General features: G+C 52.0%; 1 protein-coding gene across 1 annotated transcript; it reads left to right on the forward strand.

Annotated features, from left to right (window-relative positions):
- The first annotated feature begins 10,026 nt into the window (after positions 1–10,026).
- FOXP3 (forkhead box P3) lies at positions 10,027–16,162 on the forward strand. Its single transcript, XM_019417492.2, has 11 exons — positions 10,027–10,509; positions 11,036–11,140; positions 11,228–11,366; positions 11,754–11,841; positions 11,913–12,017; positions 12,909–12,996; positions 13,185–13,265; positions 14,020–14,170; positions 14,842–14,918; positions 15,662–15,763; positions 15,973–16,162. The coding sequence occupies exons 1-11, from the start codon at positions 10,249–10,251 to the stop codon at positions 16,120–16,122; spliced, it is 1,347 nt and encodes a 448-aa protein (XP_019273037.2). The 5' UTR covers positions 10,027–10,248; the 3' UTR covers positions 16,123–16,162.
- Positions 16,163–16,902: the final 740 nt, after the last annotated feature.

The following is a 16,902-nucleotide window of genomic DNA, read 5'->3' on the forward strand; positions in this document are numbered from 1 at the left end:
CTACTGTATGCAAGGTTCTGACTTACAGCATCCCTAGGAAGGAGAAGGTTACCCCCCTAGTCACCTCCCTTTCTCAAGTCTCAGTGTCCAGGGTGAGGTCATGGATCAGGAAGGAATATGTTCAGTTGCAAGTAACAGGAAAACAATCACAAAAGAATAGGGGCTTACACAAGATAGAATTTTTTTTCCTGACTTCTTGTTAGGGTATTATCTGTGTCCTAGACTGGCCCCAGGACTCTTGCCCTTCAACAAATTCTGTCAGCCCTCCATTCAAAATATTTCCCAGATCCACCCTCTCCACTGCCAGCACCATCATCAGTCACTGGACTATTACAGTAGTCTCCTCGTCTCTGGTGCCTCTGCTTCCACCTTCACTCCTACAGTCTGTTCTACACTCAGCAGTCAGAGATCCTGTTAAATCCTAAAGCAGTTCATGTCTCTCCTGTACTCACAACCCTCCTGTGGCTTCCTCCTTACTCAGAGTAAAAGCCAAAGTCCTTACCACGAGCTACAAGGTCCTGCATGGTCTAACCCCGAAGTCCCCTCTCTGACCTCACCTCCAAACCATCTTCCTCTTGCTCACACCACTCTAACCACACTGACCACCTTCCTAGACGTCGAGAAAATCACACACTCCCACCTCAGGGCCTTTGAGCTGGCTGTTTCCTCTGGAGTCACTTAGATGTCTACATGGCTCCATCCCTCACCTCCTTCAAGTCTTTGTCAAAGGCCTCCCCTTCTCTGGGGACTTTCATGGATGTGCCTGTGTAATCCTGTGTACTCTCCCCCAGAAGCCTTCCACACAAGGGGCACCTGGGTGGCTCAGTCAGTTGAGCGTCTGACTCTTGATTTAGGCTCAGGTCACGATCCCAGGGTCATGGGATTGAGCTCCACATTGGGCTCTGTGCTGAGTGTGCCTGCTTAAGATCCTCTCTCTCTCTCCCTCTGCCCCTCTCCCCTGCTCACTTACTCACTCTCTCTGAAAAAAAAAATTTTTTAAGTCTTCCACACAAGAGGATGTAGTCCAGTACAAAGAGGAGGTGGTGACTTCTGCCTGCCCCTCTCTGCCCTCACTCTGCAAGGGTCCTGGCTCTCTGCAGCAGTAGCATCACCCCACTGACACACCGGGCCCCACTCAAGTGGCCTCCTGGTACTCTAGGCCACCATCCTCATTCAGCTATCTCCCTACTTCTCTGGCCACTCATCTCATGGAGTGAGTGACAATAAGGGAGAGATGGCCTAGGGAGGGTATAAGAAGGATGCAGCTCACACCTCTGACCCTGTAAAAGAAAACCAGCCTCCTCTCTCAAGAGGGGACAGGTGCTGGGGCAAGGAATGAGGCCTTGACCTCTAGAACTGGTCTAGTTTATAGTTAGTTACACAGGGAGTACAAAGAATGTTGAGACCCAAGTCCATGAGGAGCAAGGGGTCATTAGCTTTGGGAACATCCCTAAAGTCAGCTCCCCAGGACTTCTTCCTGATCAACAAGCTTCTCACACCCTCTTGCTCACAACCACATGCCACACCTGTTAAGCCCCTGCCGTACATGAGGTCCCTGCAGGCCTCCAATCTGAGAACCTCATTCCACTTTGGTGCCTCCCCTGGCTGCCTTGCACACACAGGCCATCTTTGGGCTTCAGATGTGTCCCACCAACTCAGAAGCCTCAACCAGTGAAAGTCTTGTTTTGAACTAATGGTAGGGAGGGTTGGTTTCTTATTTTTTTAATTGTTGTTGTTGGCTGATTTTTTTTAGGTCTTTTTTTTTTTTCTATTCACCTTTTTTTTTTTTTCTTATCTTCACAAAGCCAGACCATCAGGCCCCCTCTAGGCTTTTCCAGAAAGGTGAGTCTGAGTTAAGGAAAGAGGCTCTCCTTTTTTTCAGGACTTGGGAGGTGGCAGGGGGAAGAAAAAAGGTGAAGGGGTGAAGGAGAGGGTCTTGGCCACTGGGTTTGTATCATGTGAATAAAAAGCCGTTTCCAATTTCTCTTCCCCAGGCCCGAAGCCAGTCTTGCAGAGGAGTTGGAGTAGACATTGGATGACAGAACCCTGGGCCATGCAGGGCACTGAGGAACTGGGGGCTGGGATCCTCAGCCACAGCCTATCAGTAGAAGCCCCTGGGGCCTGGTCTCCCCTGTTAACCATTGGTTAGAGGGGGTCACTGCTGAAGTAAGGAAATGCAGCTACCAATACTTGGACAACCATAAAACCTCACAAGCTTCAAGCCCCCAGAAGAATCTCCAAATCTCAGAACTTCCCTAGAATTTAAAACCCAAGACTTTTGGGGTCAAGGAAACCTGGGGATTTTTAAGCCCGGCACCAAAGAAGGCAGAGCCCCCACTTGCCAACTCTGTCATCTTGGGCAAGTTGCTCAACTACTCGGCACCTCCGTTTTCCCCATCTGTAGGATGGCTGTGATGACAAGATGGACCGCAACAGGCTGCAGTGAGGACTGAATGTGATCATTTGTGAGAATCATTCAGCACTATGTCTGGAACCTGGAAAACTGGAGATCAATGTCAGCTATGGGGATGATGGCGGTAATCTAGAATCCTAAAACCTTGGAAGCTGGGATTTGTTGAAGTAGAAAATTGCAAAGGCTGAGGGCCTCAGAATCATCAGGTCATGGTGTCCCTGACTATGAGGAGATTGGGGTCCCAGGGGGCCTCTGGCCATCATGAGAATGGATGCGTTAACACCAGGGGCCTTGTCAGGACCTTCCCTGTAGGATACCCTCCAGGTCTGAGTTTTCAGGCTCTACGACATGATGAGGCAAGACTTTTCTCCCTTTCCTTACTCAGTGATGCTAAGTGGATTCTGGGAGCCAGTGATTCTCAGATTCTTAGATTCTGTGAATTGTGGTGGTGGGGGGTAGAGACGGACTCCCTGCATTTTTCTCCGTGAAATAACTTTTTCACCCTCTGTGGGAAGATGGGATGCAGAGCTCCCCCTCCCTGGGCAGTAAGAGCAGTGCTGACCATATCAATTCTCCCTAAGGAGAAACTGAGGCATAGAGCAAAGCAAAGCTTCTGGAAACCCAGTCCTATTCAGTTTCTTTCCCTGGTGTTTCCCGTTCCATCACACACACAGAGTGATGTCTCTACCTGCTTGGGACGCCTCTGTGATTTATTTGAGTTTTTTTCCCTTGTTTTTTTTTTTTCTAACTCTACACACTTTTGTTTAAAAAACTGTGGTTTCTCATGAGCCCTGTTATCTCATTGATACCTCTCACCTCTGTGGTGAGGGGAAGAAATCATATTTTCAGATGACTCGTAAAGGGCAAAGAAAAAACCCAAAATTTCAAAATTTCCGTTTAAGTCTCATAATCAAGAAGAGGAGAAACAGAGTGAGTGAGAGAGAGAGAGAGCAAGAGAGAGAAAAAACTATGAGAACCCCCCCCCCACCCTGTGATTATCAGCACACATACTCATCGAAAAAAAAATTGGATTATTAGAAGAGAGAGGTCTGTGGCTTCCACACCGTGGTTTTTCTTCTCGGTATAAAAGCAAAGTTGTTTTTGATATGCGACAGTTTCCCACAAGCCTGGCTGATCCTTTTCTGTGAGTCCACTTCAAGAAGGTGAGTGTCCCTGCTCTCCTCCATCAGATGCGGGTCCAGTGAAAGAGATGGCAGAGAGGTAGGCACTGGGGGGCGGGGGGCGTGGTGCAGGCAGGGGCCCTCCGGTACCATCAAGACGCACACAACTACTGTGGTTCCAGTCAGGTAAGATATTTTTGACAATAATAATAGTAATAATCAATGCCAGAAGACTGATAGGTAAAGTACTTAATCAATGTGTGGGCAGAGGCAAAGATAAATAAATTAATATATAGATGGGCAGGACTTTTAAAATATGCCAACTGCCCGTCTTTATGAATTCCCGAGCCTTGAACAACCTGAAACACTGCCCAGGTGTAACTGAAAATTTCAACTACACCTCTCCCTCCTCTTTGTCTCTTGACTCTTGATAGCTTTCATCCCTCTCTGTCTGCTTGTCCTGTCTCTTTCCATGTTGCTCTGCCTCTCTCTTTCTGTCTTTTTCCCAGGTACTTAGACTCTCCACCACTCTGTCTTTCTCTGGCTCTGCCCAGCTTCCCTGTCTCTGTCCGTCTATCTCCCACTGTCTCTCCTGCTCTCTTGTCTAGCCTCCCCCACCTGCCTTCCCACCCACCATCCAGCACAGAGCTTTGGACTGTTGGTGCTTAATAATAGTGTATTGAGTAACATTGATGAAGACATTTACATTTTACAAGAGCGAGCATCAGTTTTGTTTGCCCCTATCGAAGGAGGGTTGTGAGCTGTCAGGTCAGGCTGAGCATTTCATTGAACTTGTGCTTGCATGGCATGAAAGACCCTCCTGGGGGGCACTTTCAGTCACTGGCAACCGTGGTTTAGCTCTGTGGTCCTACCCCAGGACTCTGTGTGTGTGTGAGTGTGTGTGTGTGTGTGTGTGTGTGTGTGTGTGTGTGTGTGTATGTCCAGAGTCCATGTCCAGGAACCAAGCAGTCGTTCAGGGCTGGGGCGAGCTCATCTCTGCAGGCTTAGCAAGTGCTGACTCTTCACTGTTAGTATTTTTTTTTTAAACCAACTTAGAACCACTCTCTCTATTGGTATTGTTCCTGCTTTATTCAAAGAATAGGAGCATTTTTGTAGATCACTAAAAATTGTCTCAACAGACGATCTTTCATGGCTGTCAAGACTGTCCTCACATTGGTATGAACTCTGAATTGACCAAGTGCCAATTATTAGACGTTCAGGTTATTTCTAGATTTTCCCCAGAATCATCCCTGATTAGTTCCTTGGATTCCTGAAAATGGAGTTGCCAGGGCAAGACATGTGTGCGTTTTTAAGGTTTCTGACCCTCTCTGCAAATTGTTCTTCCAAAAGGTTGTCCTGTTTTATGCTCCTTGTACTCGAGCTAGGCCCTGGGTGGGTATTATCATTTTTAAGTCCTTTCTCAGCATAACAGGTAAGAAAAAATATTACCACATTGTTGAAATTTGCATTCTTTGATTACTTATACTGTTGATCGTTCGTACTTTTTCTTAAGTCATCTGGTCACATCCTTAGTCCTAATAGAGTGTTCATCATTTTTTCTTATTGATTTGTCACAGCTTTTTATTTAGAAAGGATATTAACCTTCCAATAGCCATACATATGTAGCAAATATTTTCCCCCAATTTATCACTCACTATTTCTATTTGTTTATGGAGTTTTGTGATGCTATGATGTTTTTATATAGTCAAATGGGTTACTCTTTTCTTCTGTGGTTACTGTCTCTGGTTTTGTGCTTAGAAAGTCCTTGAAAATGAGATAAATGTTCGCCTGTGTTGGCTTCTAGTCTCTTTTATGGCTTCATTTTTTCCATTTGCTGTGGAGGTTAAGAGTGTGGGTACTGGAGCCAGACTGTCTGGGACAAACCCAGCCTCACACCAAGTCATCTGTGTGATTTTTAGCTAGGCATTTAACTTGTCTGTACCTTCATTTCCTCATATGTACTGTGATGATTCTAGTAGTACCTACCTCAAAGAGTTGTTATAAGGATTAAATATCTTAACCATGTTAAGTGCTTAGCATAGAGTCTGGCATTCAGTAAACCCAAAAGCAGCATTAGATATTATCATTTATCTCTTTAATAGATCTGGATTTTATTGCAGGGTCCATGCTCATGACATTTCAAACTGGGCAGAGAGGAATTGGTGGGAAAATGGACTGATTATTCATTCAATAACTTTATTTTCCCCTTAATTGTCCCAGAAACACTTGTTAAACAATATATTCTCCCGTCTCCCAGTTTGAAATGCCACATTCATCACAAACTCGATTCCCTCTAGACATTGGTCTGTGATTGAGCTTCCCATTTTGTTCTGTTCCTCAGTGTCTGTTCTTATACCTGGGCTGTCCTGATTTGCTGATTGTTGCTTTGCAGTACAATATATTCCCTGGCCATAGGTCCCCAGCATCTTGCCCTTCCTTATTCCCTGTTATTTGATGCAGCCTCAGTTCCTCCAGCCAAAAACCAGCTAACAGTAACTGTTCTTATCTGGGGCATCCCTCTCTGTCTCTGTCTCTCTCTCTCTGTCTCTCTCTCTCTCTGTCTCTCTCCATCTCTATGTGCTATTGTTTCTGTCTCTTGTCCTTTTTGTTTCTCTCATTTTCTGTCTCCCTTTTTGTGTGTACTTCTATGACTTTCTGCTCCTATGAGTTCCCCTCCCTCCATCTCTGTCACTCTGTCTCTCTTTCTCTCAGCATCTCACACTCTCTATTTATCTCTGTCCCACCTCATGTTTCTCCCATCTCTCTGTATCTCTTGTTCTCTGGGTCTTTCTGTTCCCCTATGTCTATCTGTCTGTCTCTTTCTGTTTCTGTCTCTACGTATCCCTGTCTCTCAGTCCCCTGGATAGAGGGGCAGTTGTCAACTTGACGCCCTGCAGACAGGTGAACAACTCACCCAGACACAAAGTAGAAGGGCCCTGGCCCTCATCTACTCCATGCTTCTCCCCACCCAGTGTACAAAGGGGCAAATTGAGGCCCAGAGATGGGCAGGAGGGCTTCTCCCAAGGCCTCACAGAGAAGCAGAGGCAAAGTTGAGACCCAAGCTCAAACCATGGGATTCTCCGTGGGACCCTGGTTCTGTCTGCCCCCACCATGGGCCTCAGTTTACTTCTCAGCACCCATGAGGGGAGAAGGGGGACCTGAGCTGCCTGCCAGCTGCTGCCATTCCCCCTTCTGCCTTCTCATGACTTGGGCCCTTACTCAGGAAGGAGGCCCTGTGGCCACATGGGCCAGTGTAGGGCCCAGCCTCACAAGAGCTAGTCTGGGTGGGGTCCCATAGTCCCATGGGTTCAGAGGCCTTTTGGCCAGAGGGTGGTGATACTGGAGGGACATAAGTCAGTCAATGTATCTGTGGGTCTGACTATGAATAGAGCTTAGCCACGTCCCGAGAGTTGACCCTGGCCCCTGGTAACTTCCATACTGGAGCCCCTCCATAGAGCCTGGCAGTGGGCTCTCTACTGGCAAAGGCCGAGGCTTTTCCTGCTCCATGCCATGAGGCAGGCCCTAGCTGAAGGCACGCTGGCCTCTACCTCCCTGCCTCCTTCCCTATCCCTCATGGAATGGCTATGAGTGTGGGAACATCATCCCAGAATGGACAGGGAGACTGAGGCCCTGTAAGTGTTCGTTTACTGAGCTGACATTTTGTTAAGCATTTCATGTACATTAACTTTAGAAGAGGGGTACTATTACTGTCCCACCTTACATATGAGCCTGAGGAGAGTTATAGCTAGTTAGTGGCATAGCCCAGCCCCAGGCTGGGAGAAGGAGAGGAGATGATTCTGACCCTCCTGCCTTCACAGAACTTAGGAGGGAGGCTAAGAGGAGACTTGCTACAATTCCAAGCCTGGTAATCCAGAGACCCTATGAAGTAGTGACCTTCCTGTCCTTCAGGGAGTTCTAGTGAGTTTGGACACCATTGACATTGGCCTTCCCATATTGAGAGGTTGGACCCCTGAACCCCATAGAGTGGGTTTGGGATTCTGAGATCCTTTGAACCTAAGAAATGATGTTCTGTGATTCTGAAGTATAGTGATTCTGAGGTTCTGTGATTCTGGCATAGTACCATTTGAAGATCCCCAGGGTCCCAATACCTGTAGGCTCTACACAGTACTCCCCAAGCATCAAACCTTGGGCCTCTCCATGGCCCAAGAAGGGCCAGGTCTACAGGTCCCAGGGCTTGTCATGGTGGCCAGATGGACGTCACTCACCACATCCGCAAGCACCCACATCACCCCCACCTGGGCCAAGCCAGCTGCAGGATGGGCCAGCCAATTCTCGGAACGAAACCCGTGGGGTGGGGTATCTGCCCCCTTCTCTTCCTCCTTGGTGCCGATGAAGCCCAGTGCATCCGGCCGCCATGACGTCAATGGCGGAAAATCTGGGGAAGTGACAACAGGGCCCAGATGCAGACCCCGATATGAAAACACACTCTGTGTCCCAGAAACATCCTCCATGCAGCTTCTGAGAAACAGTCAGAAAGGGACGCCCCAACAGACGATGCAGGAAGCCGGCTGCCCAGCCCGGCCCTCCAGGTTCCCCACCACCAGACAGACCCTATCTATGTCCCCTTTCTGAGAATGTATTGGTGCTTCCCTGAGTCTGGCCATTCCAGATGTGTTTGGGGAGGAGATTTCTTATAAGCCCTAGCCAAGTGTCCAGGCAGCTTAAGAAGTGACCACAGGCCAGTGATGTGGGCCAGGCCAGAGTGGTAGAAACCATCTATAAACTGACCAAAAGTCAGTATTCGTTTACTCAGTTTTCTGTAACAAATTACTAAAAACCAGGGGGCTTAAACAACAGAAATTTATTGTCTCACAGCTCTGGAGGCCAGGAGTCCGAGATCAAGGTGTAGGTAGGGTTGGTTCCTTCTGACGCTGCAAGGGAGAATCTGTCCATGCCGCTCTCCTAGCTACTGGTGGATTGTTGGCAGTCTTTGACATGCCTTGGCTTCTAGAAGCATCACCCCAATCTCTGCCCTCATGCATTTGCTCACCTCCTCATGGTCACTGAGTTCTGAGCCTCCGTAGACCCAGGATCTTGATTCTCACTCAGTAATGTTCTAACCCCGAGCGCCTAAGAGTTTAGTACCTAGTTTCTCACCTCCAACCTCCCTCTGCACTAGAGCTCTGTCAACCCCTGTGAGCTCACAGTAAAGAAAGGAAGGAGTGACTGTTCCCCCTAAACCCTCCTTGTGCTGGCCTAGGCTACTATCGGCAGCTGTGTGCCTAACCCAGTGCTGCGGGGTGGGGATTCTCTCTCTCTCTCTCTCTCTCACACACACACACACACACACACACACAAACACAGCCCCACAGCATGGGCCTTGTGAAATGTGCACACATGCACACTTTCTGGAGAAATATATGGAGCTCTCAAGTTGCCGTGGGACTATGAAACGCTGCACCTGGGTGTCCCCTTCAGTAAAACGGAGGCTGGACTAGGCAGTCCCTTCCAGCTCAGGCTTCCTCTTAGACTGGGATTCTGAGAAACTGAAGCCCTGCCTGTTGCAGAGTGTAAGGTTCTGGGGCTCAGCAAAGGTGCCTGGAGCCATTATGGAGAACTTTCTGGATAGGGTTCAGATAGGAGATACCGAGGAAGAGCAGACTTTCCAGGCAGGGCATATAGCACGAGTGCAGGCTTGGACAGCAGAGTTGGGATAAACTCTGGTGGGGGCTGAGTCAAGATGCTCCCACAGACCTTGGCTCAAGAGAGTCGGTCTCTCCTCTCTGGCACCTGCCATGTCAGCTCCATTCGGGGCAAGAGCCCAGAGATGATCAGACCCTGCCCCTGCCTGGGCCCCAGACTCCTGTACTCAGCTGCCGCTCAGTATTTCCGCTGGCATGTCTAACACCAGACCCTTTGTGTCTATCCACACCTGGTGTCATCACCCCCAACCTTGCTGTCCCCATTGTCCCCATCTCAGGTGATGTCCGCTCTGTCCTTCCAGCTGCTCAGGCAAATACCTGGAGATCACCTTGACCCTCCCTTTCTTACCACCCCCTACCACATCCAAGCTGCCAGCAAATTCTCCTGACTCCACCTTCAAAACACTCAAAATCCACCCACTTCTTACCATCTCCACTGCCACCACCCTGGTCTGTGCCCCAGCTGTCACTTGCTTGACCCTCCTTGCCAGTACTCCTGTTTTCACCTTCCTAGAGTCTGTCCCTCTCACAGCAGCCAGAGGGATCTTGAGTCCATGCCCCCCTCCACTCTTGTGTATGCCAGGTCACTGGGATAAAATAATGCCATCAGGCGAGTCATGGACCAGTCCCAGCAGGATCAGCAAAGGTCACATGGCCTGTGCAGAGTGCAGAGAGACCCAGGTGGCTGAGGCTTGGAGACAAGCCTCAAATGGTTGGGGAAAAAAGCTGAAACCTGCCCTGGCTGAGGCCCCACAAACCACCCCAAATCCCCCACCTCCCTTGTGGAGGGCATATCGCCACCAGGGCTGTGCCAGCATGCACAGGACCAGTGCACATCTGCACACTGAGCATGTGTGGAGACACACACATACCTGTGTTCCTGACACCAATGTGTGTGTGTGGTGTGTGCCGCACGTACACGTGACCGGTGCTGGGGTTCAGCTGGGGAGCCTTTGGGGACATGCCCCAGCCAATGCCTGCTCTGACCAGCGGAGGTGCCCACGTGGTTCAGGTGGTTGAGTAGTTCACACACACACACCCCACAAGGGACATGTGTAACTCCTTCCCCATATGTCCCCACAGCCTGCCCTCGGACAAGGACCCAATGCCCAACCCCAGGCCAGCCAAGCCCTCGGCCCCTTCCTTGGCACTTGGCCCATCCCCAGGAGCCTCACCCAGCTGGAGGGCTGGACCCAAGACTTCAGACCCGCTGGGGGCCAAGGGCCCAGGGGCAACCTTCCAGGGCCGGGACCTCCGAGGCGGGGCCCATGCCTCCTCCTCTTTGAACCCCATGCCACCATCGCAGCTGCAGGTGAGGCCCAGGGCCCAGAATGGGGCAGGCAGGGTGGGGTACCTGGGCCTACAGGTGCCGACCTTTACTGTGGCACTGGGCGGGGGGCCCAGCTGGGGCACAGGAAGTGGTTTTCTGGGTCCCAGGCAAGTCTGTGACTTATGCAGATGTCACAGGGCCAAGAAAGTCCCCAGTTAGCAGGTCTCAGAGATTCGAGGCTCTCCCCAACCTCCCAATCCTTGTCTCAGGAGAGGAGATCCTATCGTGGTCCCACAGGCATGGCTATGTGACCCCATCCCCATGTGACAGAGGGGAGGGCTGGAGCCCAAAGAGTTGAGGCGATAGGATTGAGGCCAGCTCTGCCACTTATTAGCTGCTTGATCTTGAAAAAGTCATTCACTCTCCCTGAGCCTCAGTTTCCTAGTACGTGCAAAGGGGATGGTCAGAGTCCCTGCCATGTAGGCTTGTGGTGAGGAGTGTGTGAATTAGACATGTAGGCCAATGAGAGGAAGGATGACATCTCACCTGCCTGCCTTCTCCCCCCTAGCTGCCTACAGTGCCCCTAGTCATGGTGGCACCCTCTGGGACACGGCTGGGCCCCTCGCCCCACTTGCAGGCACTCCTCCAGGACAGGCCACACTTCATGCACCAGGTACTGACCCAGACTGGGCAGGGAGGAGGGAGCAGGAAGGAGAACTGGGTGGGGGCAGGCTAAACCACAGCCCATATGTGCCCCCAGCTCTCAACGGTGGATACCCACGCTCGGACCCCCGTGCTGCAGGTGCGCCCACTGGACAGCCCAGCTATGATCAGCCTCCCGCCACCCACTGCTGCCACTGGCATCTTCTCCCTCAAGGCCCGGCCCGGCCTGCCACCTGGTAACACCCCACCCCACGGCTCTACAGAACCCAAGCCCCCAAGTCCTTGAATGTGAGCAGTGTAGGCTGCTGAATGGTAGCCCTCAGGAGGGCAGAGGTATCAGGTCTTATCATATTGGAAACTCCAACCTCCAAAAAAATGTCAGGCTCAGAACCTTAAAGATGCAGAATGTCAGAATCACGGAACTGCAGATCTTTGCATAGTCAAAATGTCAGCTCTTGCAAATGGCAGTCTTTGAGCGGCTCTACCAGAAGCCTTGGACGTGAGGGACAACAGAACCCATTGGGAGTCAGGGCCTGCGAAGCTCAGGAGGGTGGGAAGCTCAAAATGAGAGTCTCTGTGGGCTGAGCTCTCAGTCCCCAAAGGTGCCCTGTCCTGACCTACAGGAATCAACGTGGCCAGCCTGGAATGGGTGTCCAGGGAGCCAGCACTGCTCTGCACCTTCCCAAGCCCCAGCACACCCCGGAAAGACAGGTCAGTGGACAAGGCTGGGAAGGACCCCCGCCCTGGCATTCCCTCCCCTGAACACCCTCTGTTCCCCCTAGCACCCTTTCAACCGTGCCCCAGGGCTCCTATTCACTGCTGGCAAATGGTGTCTGCAAGTGGCCTGGATGTGAGAAGGTCTTCGAGGAGCCAGAGGATTTCCTCAAGTGAGTGACCCAGGCCCTATCCTGTCCAGGAGGGCCCCCAGTTTGTAGGAGGATGCCTGTGGTACAGGTCTCAGCTCAGGCCTCATAGGTAGCAAAGAGGCAAAAGGCAAAGGCTGAGACTGTAGGTTCAAATCCCAGCTCTATCACTCACTGGCTGTGTGACCTTGGGCAAGTTACTTAGCTTCTCTGGGCCTTGGTTTCCTCATCTGTGTAATGGGGCATCATAATAGAGGTGCATACTATTATTTACCTCCATTTTACAGATACAGAAACTGAGGCCAAAAAAAGTTAAGTGTCTTGATCAAGATCACCCAGTTCCTAAGTGACAGAGCTGTGGTTTGAACCCAGGCAGAAGGCTCCAGGCTCCAGAAACCACACTCCTAACTGCTTTGCCCTGCTACCCTGATACCAACACACCAGCCTGATTTTATTGATCCCTAAAGTCCTAGATTCTCACAGTGGCTGTTGCTGCCTCCCTCAGCCCCATCACACACGCACATACCCCTTCTCCAACCAAACCCAACTATCAGTGGTGACTCTGCACCCTGTCTTCTTCACGACCAGGCCTTTACACAGGCTGTCCCCTCCACCTGGGGTGCCCCTCCTGCCCTAACCTACCTGGCCTGCTCTCAGTTTAGCAGCCTTCCAACATCACCTCCAGCACCCTGGCCAGGCTCAGGTGGTGAGCTCAGGCCTGGCACCAGGAGGTGCCAAGTAGCGTGTGTTGAAGGAATAGCAGGTGTAAGAGGAAGACTGAGGTATAGAGAGGGGAGGGAGGCTGAGACTCTGAAGAGAGAACTCCCAGAGTGTCTGGCCCTCCTCACTTGGAATATTTGAGCCAGAAAGCCAGGCCCACCATGGTCACCCACATGGAATCTCCTCCCGACCCAGGCACTGCCAGGCGGACCATCTCCTGGATGAGAAGGGCAGGGCACAGTGTCTCCTCCAGAGGGAAGTGGTGCAGTCTCTGGAACAGCAGGTGATGTAGGGGAGGGGTGGTTGGGCGATGATGGGCAAGCCTTATGTCCACCCTGTGCCAGGAGCCAAGTTCACCCAGGATGGGGGCTGGCATAAAGGGAGGGGGTGGAGCACTCCCAGGGAACCTGAGCAAAAAGGTGTGGTGGAGAATGGCCAAGGTGAGGCCTCACTTTGTGCCCATCCTCACAGCTGGTGCTGGAGAAGGAGAAGCTGGGTGCTATGCAGGCCCACCTGGCTGGGAAGATGGCTCTGACCAAAGCTCCATCCACGGTGAGCCACGCCAGGCCCGTAGGTGGCACAGACTGCTTGTGGGGGGGGGGGGGGGAGGGGATGGGGACTTGTCCTTGCACCCAGGCCCCAGGACATCTGGGCCCCTGTCCCCAGCTCCAAACATTCCCAGACCTGGAAATCTGTCCCCTCCAACTACAAAGCCTCTGACCCTAAGATCCCAAAACATCATGCTCTTGAGTTTTCAAAGCAACAGCAAATAGCCAGACACTGACTGAACACAGACCCCTTGCTACTGGCAGGATTGGCTATGTAACTCGCAGGGTCCAGTGCAAGATAACAACACGGGGCTCAGATTTCAAGATGATAACCACAGAGGAGTAAACAAAGTGCAGGGACCTATGTGATTAAACAGGTCACACACCCATGAAGCAGGCCCTGGGTGCCAGGCACCGTTTCTGAGAACGTTGCTAGAGCATAATGATCTAATCCTCAATAGGTATTACCATCATCCCTAAGGTCACAGGTCACAGGTCACAGGTCACAGTTGGGGAGAAGAGAAGCCTGATTCAACCCCAGCTCGAGGCCCCAGCTTTGGTGTTCTACACACACACACACACACACACACACGGGTCCACACGCACACTCTAATAAATACAGCTCACACTGCTTCATGGGATTCCGCACCAGACGAATTGAGAAGAGAGCTCCCTTGCTTTTAAAAAACACTTACTTATTTAAAATTCAAGTGGAAAGTTTAAGGCTCTGAATCACCAGCGTCTCCCTCCTCCTGCAGGCGTCATCCGACAAGGGCTCCTGCTGCATCGTGGCCACTGGCACCTCAGCCGCCACTGGCCCAGCCTGGCCCAGCCCCCAGGAGGCCCCTGACGGCCTGTTTGCTGTGCGGAGGCACCTCTGGGGCAGCCATGGAAATAGCACATTCCCAGGCAAGGATGTCCCATGCCCTACTTGGTGCCCCTTGAACCCCTAATACCCCTGACTGGCACTGGGTGGGAGACAGGAGCCCCAATAGTGCTCTTCCCCAGCACTGCCACCCAGCCTTTGGGAAAACACAACTGCTTACAAAAGCTGTCTGTCAGCATTTCCAAGGCCTGCAAGCCCCCCACTATGGTTTCTAATTTCTAGCCCCATCTCTCCTGGGGACTGGGAGAAGCCCTCATTCTGGGCTTCAGCTACTCCATTTGGTCATCAGAAGGGAGGGAACTAGCTAAGCAACTCCCAGGGACTCTCCTTTTCCCTTCTCCCAAGCTCACGAATCCCCTACTACCCACAAGGCCCGGGGCCAGGAGCTTATCAGGGATCAGGGCCCTTGAGTGTCATCCTGGCTCTGCCACATGGCCAGTTACATCCCTTTGTGTGCATACTCCACTTCCTTTAAACTTTGGAAACAATAAGGCCCATTGAGGTGGGAGTGGTACACACAGTAAATGATACATTTGATGTCCGGTGCTCAGCACAAGAACTGTAATGGTGAAGCCTGGTGCTGTTAGCAAGGGATTTTAGGATTTTAGCCGCGTAGACTCTGCTTGTAGACTGGAGGATGGGAGAGGGGGCGAGGAGCCCCGGAATGGGACCTGACTCTCCCCCATTCCTACAGAATTCTTCCACAACATGGATTACTTCAAGTTCCATGACATGCGGCCACCCTTCACCTATGCCACCCTCATCCGCTGGGTAAGCAGGCAGCACAGACCATGGAGAAGGAAAAGAAACAGGGGGTGGGGACAAGCCTCCCACAGTCCCAGCCTCCCTCTTGAGTGCCCCCAGTACAGGCTCCTGCACAAACAAACCCATGTCTCAGATGCGACCCCCCCACGCTGGCTTCACCCCAGACCTGCCCCAAGCCCAAACCTAACCACTACCCAGGCAAGATTCAGGCCCTTGACCCACCCCTTCCCTTATGCCCATCTCAACCCCATACTTAACCCCCTCCTGGACCTGTAAAATAGTCCCCAAACCAACCTGATCTTTGTCCCTGGCCCCAAACCCACCCCAGATATTATCCTAACTCCTTCCCCAGCCCTCACATATCCCAATGTGCCCACATATCCCCCAGCTGGACCCTGCCTCTGACCACTTCCTTGTGACACCTGTCTGACCCTTGTCCTCATCCCATCCCAACCCCTTCATCTGAATCTCCCTAATGCCTTCCCAGAACTTTCATCAGAGCCTGCCTAGACCTTCATCCTAGGCCCACACCTAATCCCTACACAACATCACACATTCCCCTACCTATCCCTAGCCCCATCCTGACATCCTGACCCAGAACCTCACTGCAGCCATCATCTCTGACCCTTAAACCCATTCCTAAATCCAAACAAATCAAGCTCCCACAGTTCTACCCATGTCAGACACTGCCACCCTCAGCCCAACTATGAGGGAGTGGCTCCCTTACCCCCATACCCCCTTACCCCCAGGCCATCCTGGAGGCTCCTGAGAAGCAGCGGACCCTCAACGAGATCTACCACTGGTTCACACGCATGTTTGCCTTCTTCAGAAACCACCCCGCCACCTGGAAGGTGAGCTCCTTTGGGGTGGCGGAGGCTGGGAGGGCCTCAAATGCCACCATGGTGCTGCACCAAGTTCAGGAGTGGGAGGGCCTGAGGCTGGGCTTGCAGGCATGCTGGAAAGGGGCAGGAGGCCGGTTTTTGGTGAGTAGTGCTGACCTTGGAGGATGGTTGCCTACCCATCTCCCCTGCCCCTGGCCTGGCCGGCCTTCCTTCCACAGAATGCCATCCGCCACAACCTGAGCCTACACAAGTGCTTTGTGCGGGTGGAGAGTGAGAAGGGGGCCGTATGGACCGTGGATGAATTCGAGTTCCGCAAGAAGAGGAGCCAGAGGCCCAGCAGGTGTTCCAACCCCACACCTGGCCCCTAACCTCAAGACCAAGGAAAGGAGGAAGGAAGGACAGGGGCCGAAACGGGGGACAGGGTGGGGGTGGTGGAAGTGGCCTGGGGCAGGGGTGGCAGGCCCCAGATGTGCCCACAGGGACCAAGAAGTGAGGGGTGCACAGTCTTGCCTGCCAGGGACCCTGATCCTCAGCTGACTACCCTCCTAGATCATATGCTCTGCACCAAGGCTGCTCACAGAGGCCTGGCTTCCTACAAGCTCTTTAGCCAAACTGAGCCTTTGCAACCAACCACACACATGGCCTGCCTCAGTCACTCTCCCAGATGACCGTGGGGGCTCAAAAAGACACACAGGCAGTCACAGTCCTGTCCCTCGGATACAATACAAGCACCAAAACACAAAGAGCCTGCCACAGCACACCCAGGCAACCTCAAATCTGCAATCACGCAGACGATTGCACCTGAGCACAGTTCTGCCAGCCCACATACCCCAAAGCACACACCCACAACCATCCTCCAGGCCCACAGGTACAGGGCCACATGGGGTGTGCCCAAGCAGCCTTGGTACCTTCAGGATCTCAGGACCCAAAGAACCACACAGACACATACCAGTCACACACATCCTCCGGCAGCTCCCAACAAATCCTCTTGGTCACACAGCCCATCAGAACACACCTGTGCATCTCACGTGTGCACACACCCACACAGCGCCACAGTGGATTTCCTGAGTCCCACATGGGCTTTCACAGCCACACACACACTGAATCACCAAATATACCCCATGCCTCTCCTGTCACCCACCCCACCT

Source organism: Panthera pardus, unplaced genomic scaffold (genome assembly GCF_024362965.1).
Source record: "Panthera pardus isolate Hobbes unplaced genomic scaffold, ASM2436296v1 HiC_scaffold_27, whole genome shotgun sequence".
Taxonomy (NCBI): domain Eukaryota; kingdom Metazoa; phylum Chordata; class Mammalia; order Carnivora; family Felidae; genus Panthera; species Panthera pardus.